The following is a 12991-nucleotide window of genomic DNA, read 5'->3' as shown; positions in this document are numbered from 1 at the left end:
GGGTCGAGGAATTGCCAAGCAAATCAATAGATAATGACTTAATGGTTGCGTCTGTTGTAGAAGAACAGCCAAATTTGATGGAACCAATCTTGCAATACATCTGCAATGATATTTTGCCAAGTGATAAGCGCGAAGCTCGCTTAGTAAGAGAGCGAGCACCAATGTATATCATTCAAAATGACATCTTGTATCGTAAATCATATTGCGGTCCAATGATGCGGTGTGTGGTCCCAATTGAAGCAGAAATCATAATTGATGAAATGCATAATGGTTCTTGTGCATTGCATTCTGGCTACAAAACTATTGCGGCGAAAATTATGCGGATGGGTTATTTTTGGCCATCCCTATATCGCGATGTTGCAAAGATTATTAAGCGTTGTAAAAGCTTCCAAAGGCATGCTCCGTAGAATCGGATGCCAAGGCATGATATGATTCCTGTTAATTCGCCATGGCCATTTCAAAAGTAAGCTATTGACATTGTAGGACCATTTCCCGCAGGACCTGGGAATGTTAAATTCTTGATTGTGGCAATTGACTATTTTACAAAATGGGTTGAAGCTAAGATGGTTCGCACTATCACTGGAGTACAGGTGTGAAATTTTGTGTGGGAGTATATTGTTTGCAGATTTGGTATTCCGCACGAATTGGTTAGTGATAATGGTGCCCAAATAGTGAAAGATCCTTTTAAAACATGGTGCACTGATTTAAATATAATCCAAAAGTTTACATCAGTGGCGCATCCACAGGCTAATGGCTTATGCGAAGTAACCAACCGCGATATTGTAAGCGGTATTAAAAAGAGGTTATGCGAAAAGCGAACTGGTTGGGTGGATGAATTGCCCAATGTGTTGTGGGCACATCGCACTACTTTCAAGAAAATCACAGGGGAAATACCTTTTAGTTTGGTATATGGTTCTGAGGCAGTAATACCTGCTGAAATTCTTGTGCCAACGCATAGAGTTGCTAACTTCGAGGAAGAAGCAAATGATGATGCATTGGACGAAAATCTGAATTTCATCGAAGAGCGACAGTTGATGGCTGCTATCAGAGAGGCAAATAATAAATAACAAATTGCCAAGTATGTGGGCTGGGATAAACTGGATTGAAAGGTGAATCGCCTGCAAAACAAAGCAATTAATTAATCGGCGAAATAAAAAGCATAGCGAATGTTATAAATATGAAATAATGCTCATGATGTACCAGCTTGCTGATCCCCTTCATAATCCGATGTAACAAGATTATCGTAAAGGGCAGCGTCATTTTGCTTGAGTTTTTTACTCTGTGATGGTGGCGGTGTCTGGTATGGTCGCTTGGTAGAGCTTGGCTTGGCAATAGGAGATTTCGAAGTTAAATCGACGAAGGGAATTGCTTGTTTCTCTTTGATAGAAGACGCCGTGGATTTGGACTCCGGGCTAGTTAATAGTTTTGTAATTAGTGTCTTCGGATTTACTTTGCTATCAACTTCGTCAAACTTCATGGTAGAGTGAAAGAGAATTACGAGAAAGAAATAAGTTGGGAAGAGGAAATGAATGTTTTGGTTAAATTGCGAAGTAATTCAGAGTAGCGAGTGGGAAATTAGTGGTTATGGATGACGATATATATATATATATAGGGGAACTAAGGGTGCTAATTAATCGTGTTAAGTATCCGTTGTGATAATTTAAATGGTAATATTTTTGCCAACGGATAAAAACGGTAACTTTGTTTGCTATAACGGTAACAAAGGCATAGCGAAAAAGTTCTAATGCGGTTAACGATCAAAAGCACTACAAATTATTTAGAGTTTATCATGATATATTTGCTTCGCAAAATGTATCATAATAAACTGGGGTGGACTTTATCATATACATAGTATTGTATACGTATATTTTATTTACTAAAGACTGAAAGTAGAAGTTACACGAAGTATATTCGAAAGGCTCGGAATATTCGCTGAAAATAAAGATAGCGGGTCAGTTTCCATGCTAACGAAAGACTGCAGGTCGCTTCACTAAGTTTTCGCGGATAGTTAAGCAATTCGCAGATCGCGGATATTTTGAATACTATAAATAGAGAGCTCGGCCTCTCATTTATAGGTTGTTAATTCTCTGCCATTTGCCTAGACCTTTGTGATTTTCACTTGTGACTTTGCCCAAGGAATTTCTACATCGAGTTAAGGTGAATCATGCTAATTAATAATCAAGACCGGTTTGGGGTGGTTGATCACTTGATTGAAACGTGAAAGACGATCATCAGGGCCCAAAATAATCATCAAACATCCCATCCTCCATCTTAATCTCATTGCACTCAATCCTTAATTAAGTAACTCATTAATTATGGATTGATCAATTGGCGCCATCCGTGGGACGCGTTTTAAGAATTGAACTTGAAATTTTTTGTTTTGTGTTATCAAACAATCAATTACCTTGTTTAATTCTAATCGTGCGTTATTTTGATGATTCACAGGCGAATACGTTTGTAATTGGAGGTAAATTGCTTGTTTAATTCAAGTAATGAGCAATATTGGAATTGATCGTGGTATTGCTGTCGCTGTGCAAGCTAATGCTCAGAAAAGAGGAAGAAAGCGAAAGTCATCAAAAATATATAAAAATGTAGCAAATGCTCAAAAAAGAGGAAGAAAGCGAAAGTCAACAACAACAATAAGAACAACAACTATTTTTTTTTTAACAACAAATAAACTAAAAATAACACATTACTAAAGTTTATATTAAACAACAACTAAATTTTAATTTAAATAACAACTCTATGTAGATCGACCATCTCTAAAGAACACCTTTACTAGACATTTGCGTGTAATGTTAAGGGCTTTTTCCAAACCCCCTTGTGGATAAAAAAATGGTACAATTTTGTACCACTAATACAGCTCCCCCGCGTTTGCCTTTCACACTTTCATACTTACCTTCAACACCATGAATGATCTTTTCATGAACTATTGCCTTGATCGTACTAGTAGTGTCCTATTAATCAATGATAAAACCTTACATTACCACATTTTAGTGAAAGTGATATGGCCAAAACGGACGGTTTTATTTGTGCGGTGTCATTAGGTCGCAAAACGTCAGTATAAGTTACCAAATGGGAGTAATGGTTTTATTATTTATATTTAGCTGGGTTTCCTAGCTATAATTCACTTACTTGTCTCCCTTTTAACGAGTAAGTGGTAAGTATAACTCAGGTTCGTATTTTTATATGTTTGCTCAGTAATGTGGAATAAAAGTGCCTAAATAGTTAACCCTAGTGACAAGTGGTGATAGATTAAGATTAACTGAAGGTAATACAAACTATAAAGATAAAAAGGGATAAGTATGAAGAATAGAATACTGATGGGGAACTATTACAAGAGTTTAACTTCCTAGAATGAACATGGTAATGCTAAAGACGAACATATATTTCATAGCATTAGCCCTCAAGAAAGACAAGCTTTTAGTTGCAATTGTTCTATTTACAAGTGATATTCGTTTAAATAATAAAAGGTGAAGACAAAAGACAGATTCGACGAATTGAAGACGTAAACGACCAAAAAGCTCAAAGTACAAAGTACAATCAAAGAGGTTCTAATTATTGATGAGAAACATCTCAAACTTACAAGAGTACAAGAAGCAAAACGCAAAGTACAAGATATTAAATTATACGCAAGGACGTTCGAAAATCCAGAATCGGGACCAGAGTCAACTCTCAACGCTCGATGCAACGGACTAAAAATTACAAGTCAACTATGCACATGAATATAATATAATATATAATTAATTCTTAAAATTAATATATATATTATATTATATTATAAAAACCGTCGGCAGAAAAAACAAGAGCATGTGAGCCTCCCCAGCTGGCCATGCGATCGCATGGCCTTGAAGAGCAAAGCTCATGCGATCGCATGAGCCCCTTTTTCAGCTCACAGGCCTATAAATTTCGAGCTTTGGTGCATCATTTAACACATCTTTTTCTCTTCATTCATCAACGTATATGTATATATATTTATATTATAATTTTAATTTCTAATAATAAGGGTATGTTAGCAAATATTGTAAGGGTGTAAGTCGAAATTCTGTCCGTGTAAGGCTACGCTATTTTTAATCATTGTAAATTATGTTCAACCTTTTTACATTAATGTCTCGTAGCTAAATTATTATTATGCTTATTTAAGTCGAAGTAATCATGATGTTGGGCTAAGTATTTAAATTTGGGTAATTGGGATTTGTACCATAATTGGGGTTTGGACAAAAGAACGACACTTGTGGAAATTAGACTATGGGCTATTAATGGGCTTTATATTTGTTTAACTAAATGATAGTTTGTTAATTTTAATATAAAGATTTACAATTGGACGTCCCTATAAATAACCATATACACTCGACCGGACACGATGGGCGGGATATTTATATGTACGAATAATCGTTCATTTAACCGGACACGGGAATGGATTAATAGTCTATAGAATTATTAAAACAAGGGTGAAATTATGTACAAGGACACTTGGCATAATTGATAACAAAGTATTAAAACCTTGAGTTACACGCAGTCGATATCCTGGTATAATTATTAAACAAAGTATCAAGACCTTGTTACAGTTTAAGTTCCCAATTAGTTAGAATATTTGACTTCGGATATAAGGATAATTTGACGAGGATACTCGCACTTTATATTTATGACTGATGGACTGTTATGGACAAAAACCAGACGGACATATTAAATAATCCAGGACAAAGAACAATTAACCCATGAGAATAAACTAAAATCAACACGTCAAACATCATGATTACGGAAGTTTAAATAAGCATAATTCCTTTATTTTCATATTTAATTGCACTTCTAATTATCGCACTTTTATTTATTGTCATTGTATTTAATTACACTTTTAATTATCGTACTATTTAATTATCGCAAGTTTATTTTATCGCACTTTTATTTATCGCAATTTCATTATCGTTATTTACTTTACGCTTTAAATTAAGTCTTTTATTTATTTAATATTTTTACATTAGGTTTTAACTGCGACTAAAGTTTTAAAAAATCAACAAACCGGTCATTAAACGGTAAAAAACCCCCTTTTTATAATAATAATATTACTTATTTATATTTGTATTTTTATAAGATAAAACTAATATAGCGTTAAGCTTTGTTTAAAAGATTTCCCTGTGGAACGAACCGGACTTACTAAAAACTACACTACTGTACGATTAGGTACACTGCCTATAAATGTTGTAGCAAGGTTTAGGTATATCCATTCTATAAATAAATAAATATCTTGTGTAAAATTGTATCGTATTTAATAGTATTTCCTAGTAAAATATAAGCTATTTCATATACGCCTCGCATAACATCAAGTATTTTTGGCGCCGCTGCCGGGGACCATTCTTGCTTAAACGCCGGAAGCGCAACGCTAATTTTATAAAAAAAAGATTTTTATTAATTTTTAGTTTACTTTTATAAAAATAAGTTTTAGTAAAAATACATTTTAAATATTCAAAAATATAAAAAGAAAAACAAAAATATAAATATTTTTAAAAGTTTGTTAAATATATAAGTTCTATAAAAGTTTCTTTATCTTTATTTTATAAAAATATAAGTTTTATTTAATTTATATAAATATATTATAAATATATAAATTTAAAACAGAAAACTAAAAAAAAAATTAAAAAAAAATAAAATAAAACATTCGGCCCGTACTGTAGCAGCCCACTCTCTGGCCCGAAACCCTAGCCCATGCGATCGCATGGCTGGGTAACTTAGAACTCATGCGATCGCATGAGCCCTGCTGACACACCACATTTGACTGAACTCTGCAATCATTACGGAGTAATTATTATTATTATTATTATTATTATTATTATTATTATTATTATTATTATTATTATTATTTAATTTAAACCCTAATTAGGGTATTATTATTATATAATTTAGTTTTTATTATTATTTTGTATATTTAGTTTAATTAGTTTAAATAATTTATAAAATTAATAGTTTTATTATTAAATAAATAATATAAAAATAATATTTTTATAAAAAATTGTACTTTTTACAACTTTTAGTATATTTTTATATTTTGTCTCTTTTTAATTGTTTTAGCGTAATTTTTATATTTTTCGCTCGTATTTAGTTTTAAGTCATAGTTTTTGCATTAATTATTTTTACTTCTGGATTTTTAGACTTTGCCGTAAAATCCCTTAAGTGCTTTTTCTTTAGACTAAGATTTAGGTGCTTTAGAATTTTGCGACGCTGTTTTTATATTTTAGTACCTTTTTAAGTTATTGTCATTTGGAATATAGTTTTACTTTTAAGCTTTAATATTTTAAGACGCAACTTTTAATTCTTAGTTTTTAGTTCCTTTTTAAGTTTCTACGCGCTACTTTCTTATTTTTATTTTGCGACGCCTAATTTTTTTTCAATTTTTTATTTTTCGACTTTTTTCGACGCGCTCTTTTTCTTTCTTATTTCTCGCCAATCTAGTTTTTAGGACTTCGATTTTATTTTCTACTTCTTCTCTAAATTTCTTTAATTTATGAAAATTTATTTTAAGTGGTTAAATTGATAGACATCAAAATTTTCTGGTTCGTAGTAATAGTTGGATTTGTATGTGGACCGGGTTATTGGAGCCAAACAGTACTCAATAATATCGAGACCAAACTAATCCTGCCCCTCTACTGCATCTTTTGGCTATTCGAAACGTGGGCAAAATCAGAAAAGTCTATTAATTGGATAACTTATATAATTTTTTTTTCTTTTTAAAAAACTAATAGGATATTCAGTGAATGCACCGAGCAAAACGTTCACCACCTTTTGTACGTTCACCACCTATAACTCGATCAAGACATCTAGCAAATATTATCGCCGTTGATTTTTCTTTAGAATCGTCATCCAGTCGACCAAGTACTCCAATTTAAATTTCCGATAATCCATTTTTTGAACCCGACCTCACAATTGAGAATCCGGAGAATATTCAGGGACAATTCGTAGATCCTGAACCACTAATCTTTCCTTCGGAACCACCAATTATTCAAAAAGAGATGGTTGAGGAACCAACCATTAAATCAGAATCCTCTAGTGATTCAGATTCAACAAATTCAATCATGAAAAATCTGGAACCTCTAAGTATGGAAGACCGAATGAAAGCTAAACGCACTGGCCAAGGTCACGCAATTACTCAACCAGACATTAATGCGCCAGATTATGAAATCAAAGAACAAATTCTACACATGGTAACTAATCAATGCCAATTTAGTGGTGCGCCGAAGGAAGATCCAAAAGAACATCTTCGTACCTTTAATAGGATCTGCACACTATTTAAAATTCGAGAAGTTGAGGATGAACAGATATATCTCATGTTATTTCTCTGGACTTTAAAGGGAGACGCCAAAGATTGGTTAGAATCGTTACCTGAAGGGGCGATTGATACATGGGACGTTTTAGTTGAAAAATTTCTTAAACAATTCTTTCCGGCATCTAAAGCCGTGAGACTTCAAGGAGAAATTGTTACGTTCACACAAAAGCCAAATGAAACTCTATATGAGGCGTGGACCAGATTTGGAAAGTTATTAAGAGGATGTCCGCAACATGGTTTAGACACCTGTCAAATAGTACAAATATTCTACCAAGGATGCGACATCACTACAAGGAAAGACATAGACATAGCAGCTGGTGGTTCCATTATGAAGAAAACAGAAATTGATGCTTATAAAATTATTGATAACACTGCTTCCCACTCACATGAGTGGCACCAAGAAAAAGATATCGTTAGATCATCCAAAGCAGCTAGAGCCGATTCTAGCCATGACTTAGATTCTATTTCCGCAAAGATAGATGATGTCGAGAGACGAATGGAAAAGATGACTAAAGATATTCACTCAATACGAATTAGTTGTGAGCAGTGTGGAGGACCACATTTGACAAAAGATTGTCTCAGTATTGAACTAACAATGGAACAAATAGAGAATGTTTCATATATAAACCAAAGGCCTGGAAATAATTATCAGAATAATTATCAACCGCCAAGACCAATTTACAATCAAAACCAGAATTATAATCGAAATGTTCCATACAACAACCAATAAGGTCCTAGCAATCAACAAGTATCCAATAATACTTACAATCAGCAAAGACCTAATTTTCAAAACAAACCACCACAAACCGATGATAAAAAGCCAAATTTAGAAGATATGATGACGAAGCTAGTTGAATCTCAAATGCAGTTTTTCACATCTCAGAAACAAACCAATGAACAAAATGCTCAAGCATTTAGAAATCAACAAGTTTCAATTCAAAATTTGGAACAAGAAGTAAGTAACCTAGCAAGGTTGATAGGTGAAAGAAAATCGGGAAGTCTACCTAGTGATACAAATGCTAACCCCCGGAATGAAACAGCTAAAGCCATTACCACAAGAAGTGGTATTACACTTAAACCACCTGAAATACGTGTAATTTCTGATGAAGCTATTCCTACTCCACAAGAACCACAACCTGAACAAGATAAGGAAAAAGAACCGGTAGTTGAAAAGGTTAATGAAGATAACACAGTTAAGGTTAAACCTTATGTTAAACCATACCAACCACCACTTCCTTACCCTAGTAAAATGAGAAAGGAGAGACTTGAAGCCGAGCAATCCAAATTCTTGGATATGTTTAAACAGATAAATGTAAATCTTCCTTTCATTGATGTGATTTCAGGAATGCCTAGATATGCTAAATTTCTGAAAGATCTAATCTCGAATAGAAAGAAAATGGAAGAACTCTCGAATGTTACTATGAATGCTAATTGTTCTGCAGTGCTGTTGAATAAGATACCAGAAAAACGATCTGATCCAGGAAGTTTCACAATTCCATGTTTTCTGGGTAGTCTTAGTTCAATAGAAGCATTAGCAGACTTAGGTGCTAGTATAAATCTAATGCCGTATTCACTATACGCTAAACTAGACCTTGGAGAATTGAAACCAACAAGAATAAGTACACAACTAGCCGATAGATCAGTAAAATATCCTAGAGGGATAATGGAGAACATGCTAGTTAAAGTTGGTACTTTAGTATTTCCAGTAGATTTTGTTGTTCTGGACATGGAAGAAGATTCTCAAGTTCCTCTCATATTAGGAAGACCATTTTTAAACACGGCTAAAGCAATGATAGACGTGTTTGGTAAGAAACTGACCCTAAGTATAGAGGACGAGAGTGTTACCTTTTCAGTTGATAGAGCAATGCAACAACCGCAATCTGCAGATGATATGTGACGACCCGGAAATTTCCGACCAAATTTAAACTTTAATCTTTATATTATTCCGACACGATAAGCAAAGTTTGTTAAGTTAAATCTCAAGAATTTTAAACTGTGTTCATACATTCATTATAACCTCGACCAAATTCCGACGATTCACGAACCGTTATATATAAATAGATATGTTATGTATATATATATATATATTATAACTTGAGTATATTAATAAAGTATTAAACGTATAATACTTTACACGAACGTATTCGTTTCAATATGATTTTCCATGAAATTAAAAAAATATATATTAAATGATTGAATTATCAGAAACATTGAATTATGATTACAAGTCTCTGTTGAGAGGTCCACTATGATTTGAGAAAATCTATTCCTCTTAACGATATTCAGAATAATTTGTAAAGCTATTTATAAATAAAAACAAAAAGTGTCATTTACGAAAGTTAGACAAAAGTTAGTGGGGAATTGGTTTCCATAATATTCTATTAATCTATTTTCAAACGTACAAAGACGTTTTCAGTTTAAAAAGAACTTTATTATTAAAACGTATATAACTTTTATAAATATCTAGAATCACTTTTGACAACTAATAAATATAACGATATTTATATTTTATTTTATTAAATATATATAACGATTTAAATTAATATTATATATATTTATACGCGTATTATACATACATAGTTTTTATACTTTTACTATACTTTAACTATACATTTACTTTACTTTTACTTTTACTTTACTTTAACTTTAATAATTCACTTTAATAATTCATACTTTAATAATTCACTTTAATAATTCATACTTTAATAATTCACTTTAATAATTCACTTTAATAATTCATACTTTAATAATTCACTTTAATAATTCATACTTTAATAATTCACTTTAATAATTCATACTTTAATAATTCACTTTAATAATTCATACTTTAATAATTCACTTTAATAATTCATACTTTAATAATTCACTTTAATAATTCAAAAATCTATTATAAATAAAATTCAATAGGTTTCATTATTTCATAAAAACTTGAAAATATATTTCTCTAATCTCTCTCAATCGATTTATATATATATATATATATATATATATATATATATATATATATATATATATATATATATATATATATATATATATATATATATATATATATATATATATATATATATATATATATGCTCTGTATTATTTCAAGATATTATTAGTATACATAAAATATTACGACGGAGTACTGTCCGAGTGATTTCAAAATAGTTTTTTTAATGAGTTGAAGCTAAGGAAATTATGGGTTATAGCTATGGAGGTGATAGGTATGGTTCATGGGTATGCTCGTGAGGTCAATCTAGTGTTTATCATCTCCGTTGCGTCTACGTACTTTCCTGCAATATTGAATCTCAATATTGATACGTTCGTGAATCCGAGGCCAACCTTGCACTTGTTAAATGACGTTATATGTATTTTTACTACGAAATACAGTATTGTGAGTTTCATTACTCCCTTTTTATATATATTTTTGGGCTGAGAATACATGCGCTGTTTTTTTTAAATGTTTTACGAAATAGGCACAAGTACTAAAACTAATTCTATGTGGGTTTAAACCAGAAATATACCCTTATCTTGGTAACATTAAACTACTTGTCTATGTACGGTAGGCGCGAATCCTAAAGATAGATCTATTGGGTCTGACAAACCCCATCCTGACTATGGGATGCTTTAGTACTTCGAGGTTATTTTAAACACACCTGATCTGGTGTACTTCAGAGGGTAAAACATGAACGTTAAGACTTGTTATCGGGTGCTTACAACTTATAGAATACTTTTATACACTTGCGAGTGTACATATATTTATAAACGGAAATCTTGTGGTCTATTAATATATTGAAATGATTGTTATGATAAACCTATGAACTCACCAACCTTTTGATTGACACTTTAAAGCATGTTTATTCTCAGGTATTAAAGAAATCTTCCGCTGTGCATTAGCTCATTTTAAGGATATTACTTGGAGTCATTCATGGCATATTTTGAAAGACGTTGCATTCGAGTTATTGAGTTCATCAATATTTTTATTAAGCCAATTATAGTTGGATGTATTATGAAATGGTGTGCATGCCGTCAACTTTCGTTGTAAAGAAAGTTTGTCTTTTAAAAACGAATGCAATGTTTGTAAAATGTATCATATAGAGGTCAAATACCTCGCGATGTAATCAACTATTGTGAATCGTTTATAATGTATATGAATGGGTCCTTTCAGTTGGTATCAGAGCGGTGGTCTTAGCGAACCAGGTCTGCATTAGTGTGTCTAACTGATCGTCGTTAGGATGCATTAGTGAGTCTGGACTTCGACCGTGTCTGCATTTCAAAAGTTTTGCTCATCATTCTTGTCGAAAATTACCTGCTTATCATTCTTAGTCTAGACACATCTTATTGCATTGATTGCATGAATAGTGTATAGACAAAATTCATATCTTAGCGTATCTGCTAATTCATATCTTAGCGTATCTGTTACTGTAAACTTTGCCTGACATATTCCGTAAATTCCTCCGTAATCTACGAAACCTTTTGCTCTATATAATTAGAATACCACCCGATAGCCGAAAAATCATTTCATATCGAAAAATTCTTTATTCAATCGTACAAAATGGAATTCGTCATTAGTTCAAGTCCCTCGGATTCCGAAATGGAATCCCACTTAAGTTCCGAAAGCAGTGTGACCGGAATGGATCAACCAATTAGTCATCATCTATTCTGGATGAATTGAGGATGGGTTCGTAGCCTCCTTAATCATTGGAGACAAGAAGAAGGTGATCCCTTCCATCCACCACATTGCCCTCTTGGCAAAGAACCTGAAGCACTTACCGGCGAACCTATCCGAAACACCATTTTCTCTCTTATTTCTAGAGTATCTCTTCACAATTACATACTACACCAAATTCTAGATTTTATTTATCCGCTCGTCCGAACCGACAATCACCCCGGTGTAATAGAAGAAGTGAACGAGCTTCGCACTCGGATAGTGGCTTTGGAGAATATGGTGCAAAGGTTACAAACACCAGCAGCAGCACCAACAGCATAAATAGTACCACCATCAGCAACACCAACAGTACCATCACCACCACCAATAACAACATCCACATCCCACACCGCAACATCACAATCTGTATCTCAAACATCAACGTCATACCCCCTGTAAATATCCAGGAATATGAACAACAACAAACGATGAAGTATTAATTCATAAACTTCATTGAAGAGATATCTCTGCGGCAGTTATGTAATCTCCAAAATCTTAGAGATTATTTAATTCTGACTGTAAATCGGATGAGTGAACGGAGATGGTAGAGTAGAAACTTTGATCGAAAATGGTGTACGATTTACAAGCTAGATTTGTTTTACCAACAGCATCAACAGGACCGTAGCATCATCAACACAGTCAGTGCTGTCAGTATCGTCAGAATCAACAGCACCTGTAACATCACAAACTCTGTCAGTTCAAGAATCATTGTGGACATCATTACGAATCAACAACAAATATATTGTATCAACGAGTTATGAAGTATTAACTCATTTCCAATCGAAAGATTTATATGTATATTTTATATGTATAAATTTTTAAACCATAATAAATCTTCCCGTACTAAGCTATTATGTGTGAATCTTAACTACTCAGTTAATTCATATTACAAATATGCAATGATGTACGTCCTTCGTTCGCAACTTAACCATCGTTAATTACAATCTCTGTCTCAATTCAATAAAAATCCAATTCAT

At 32.7% G+C, this 12991-nt stretch overlaps 1 protein-coding gene across 1 annotated transcript; it reads left to right on the top strand.

Annotated features, from left to right (window-relative positions):
* Positions 1 to 41: 41 nt before the first annotated feature.
* On the top strand, positions 42 to 1067 carry LOC139888586 (uncharacterized). Its single transcript, XM_071871586.1, has 3 exons — positions 42 to 394; positions 626 to 789; positions 886 to 1067. The coding sequence occupies exons 1-3, from the start codon at positions 42 to 44 to the stop codon at positions 1065 to 1067; spliced, it is 699 nt and encodes a 232-aa protein (XP_071727687.1).
* The last annotated feature ends 11924 nt before the right edge of the window (positions 1068 to 12991 follow it).

This window comes from Rutidosis leptorrhynchoides, chromosome 2, assembly GCF_046630445.1.
Source record: "Rutidosis leptorrhynchoides isolate AG116_Rl617_1_P2 chromosome 2, CSIRO_AGI_Rlap_v1, whole genome shotgun sequence".
In the NCBI taxonomy this organism is placed as follows: domain Eukaryota; kingdom Viridiplantae; phylum Streptophyta; class Magnoliopsida; order Asterales; family Asteraceae; genus Rutidosis; species Rutidosis leptorrhynchoides.
The sequence above is the reverse complement of the archived record's forward strand: the minus strand, read 5'-3'. Positions and strand labels throughout refer to the sequence as shown.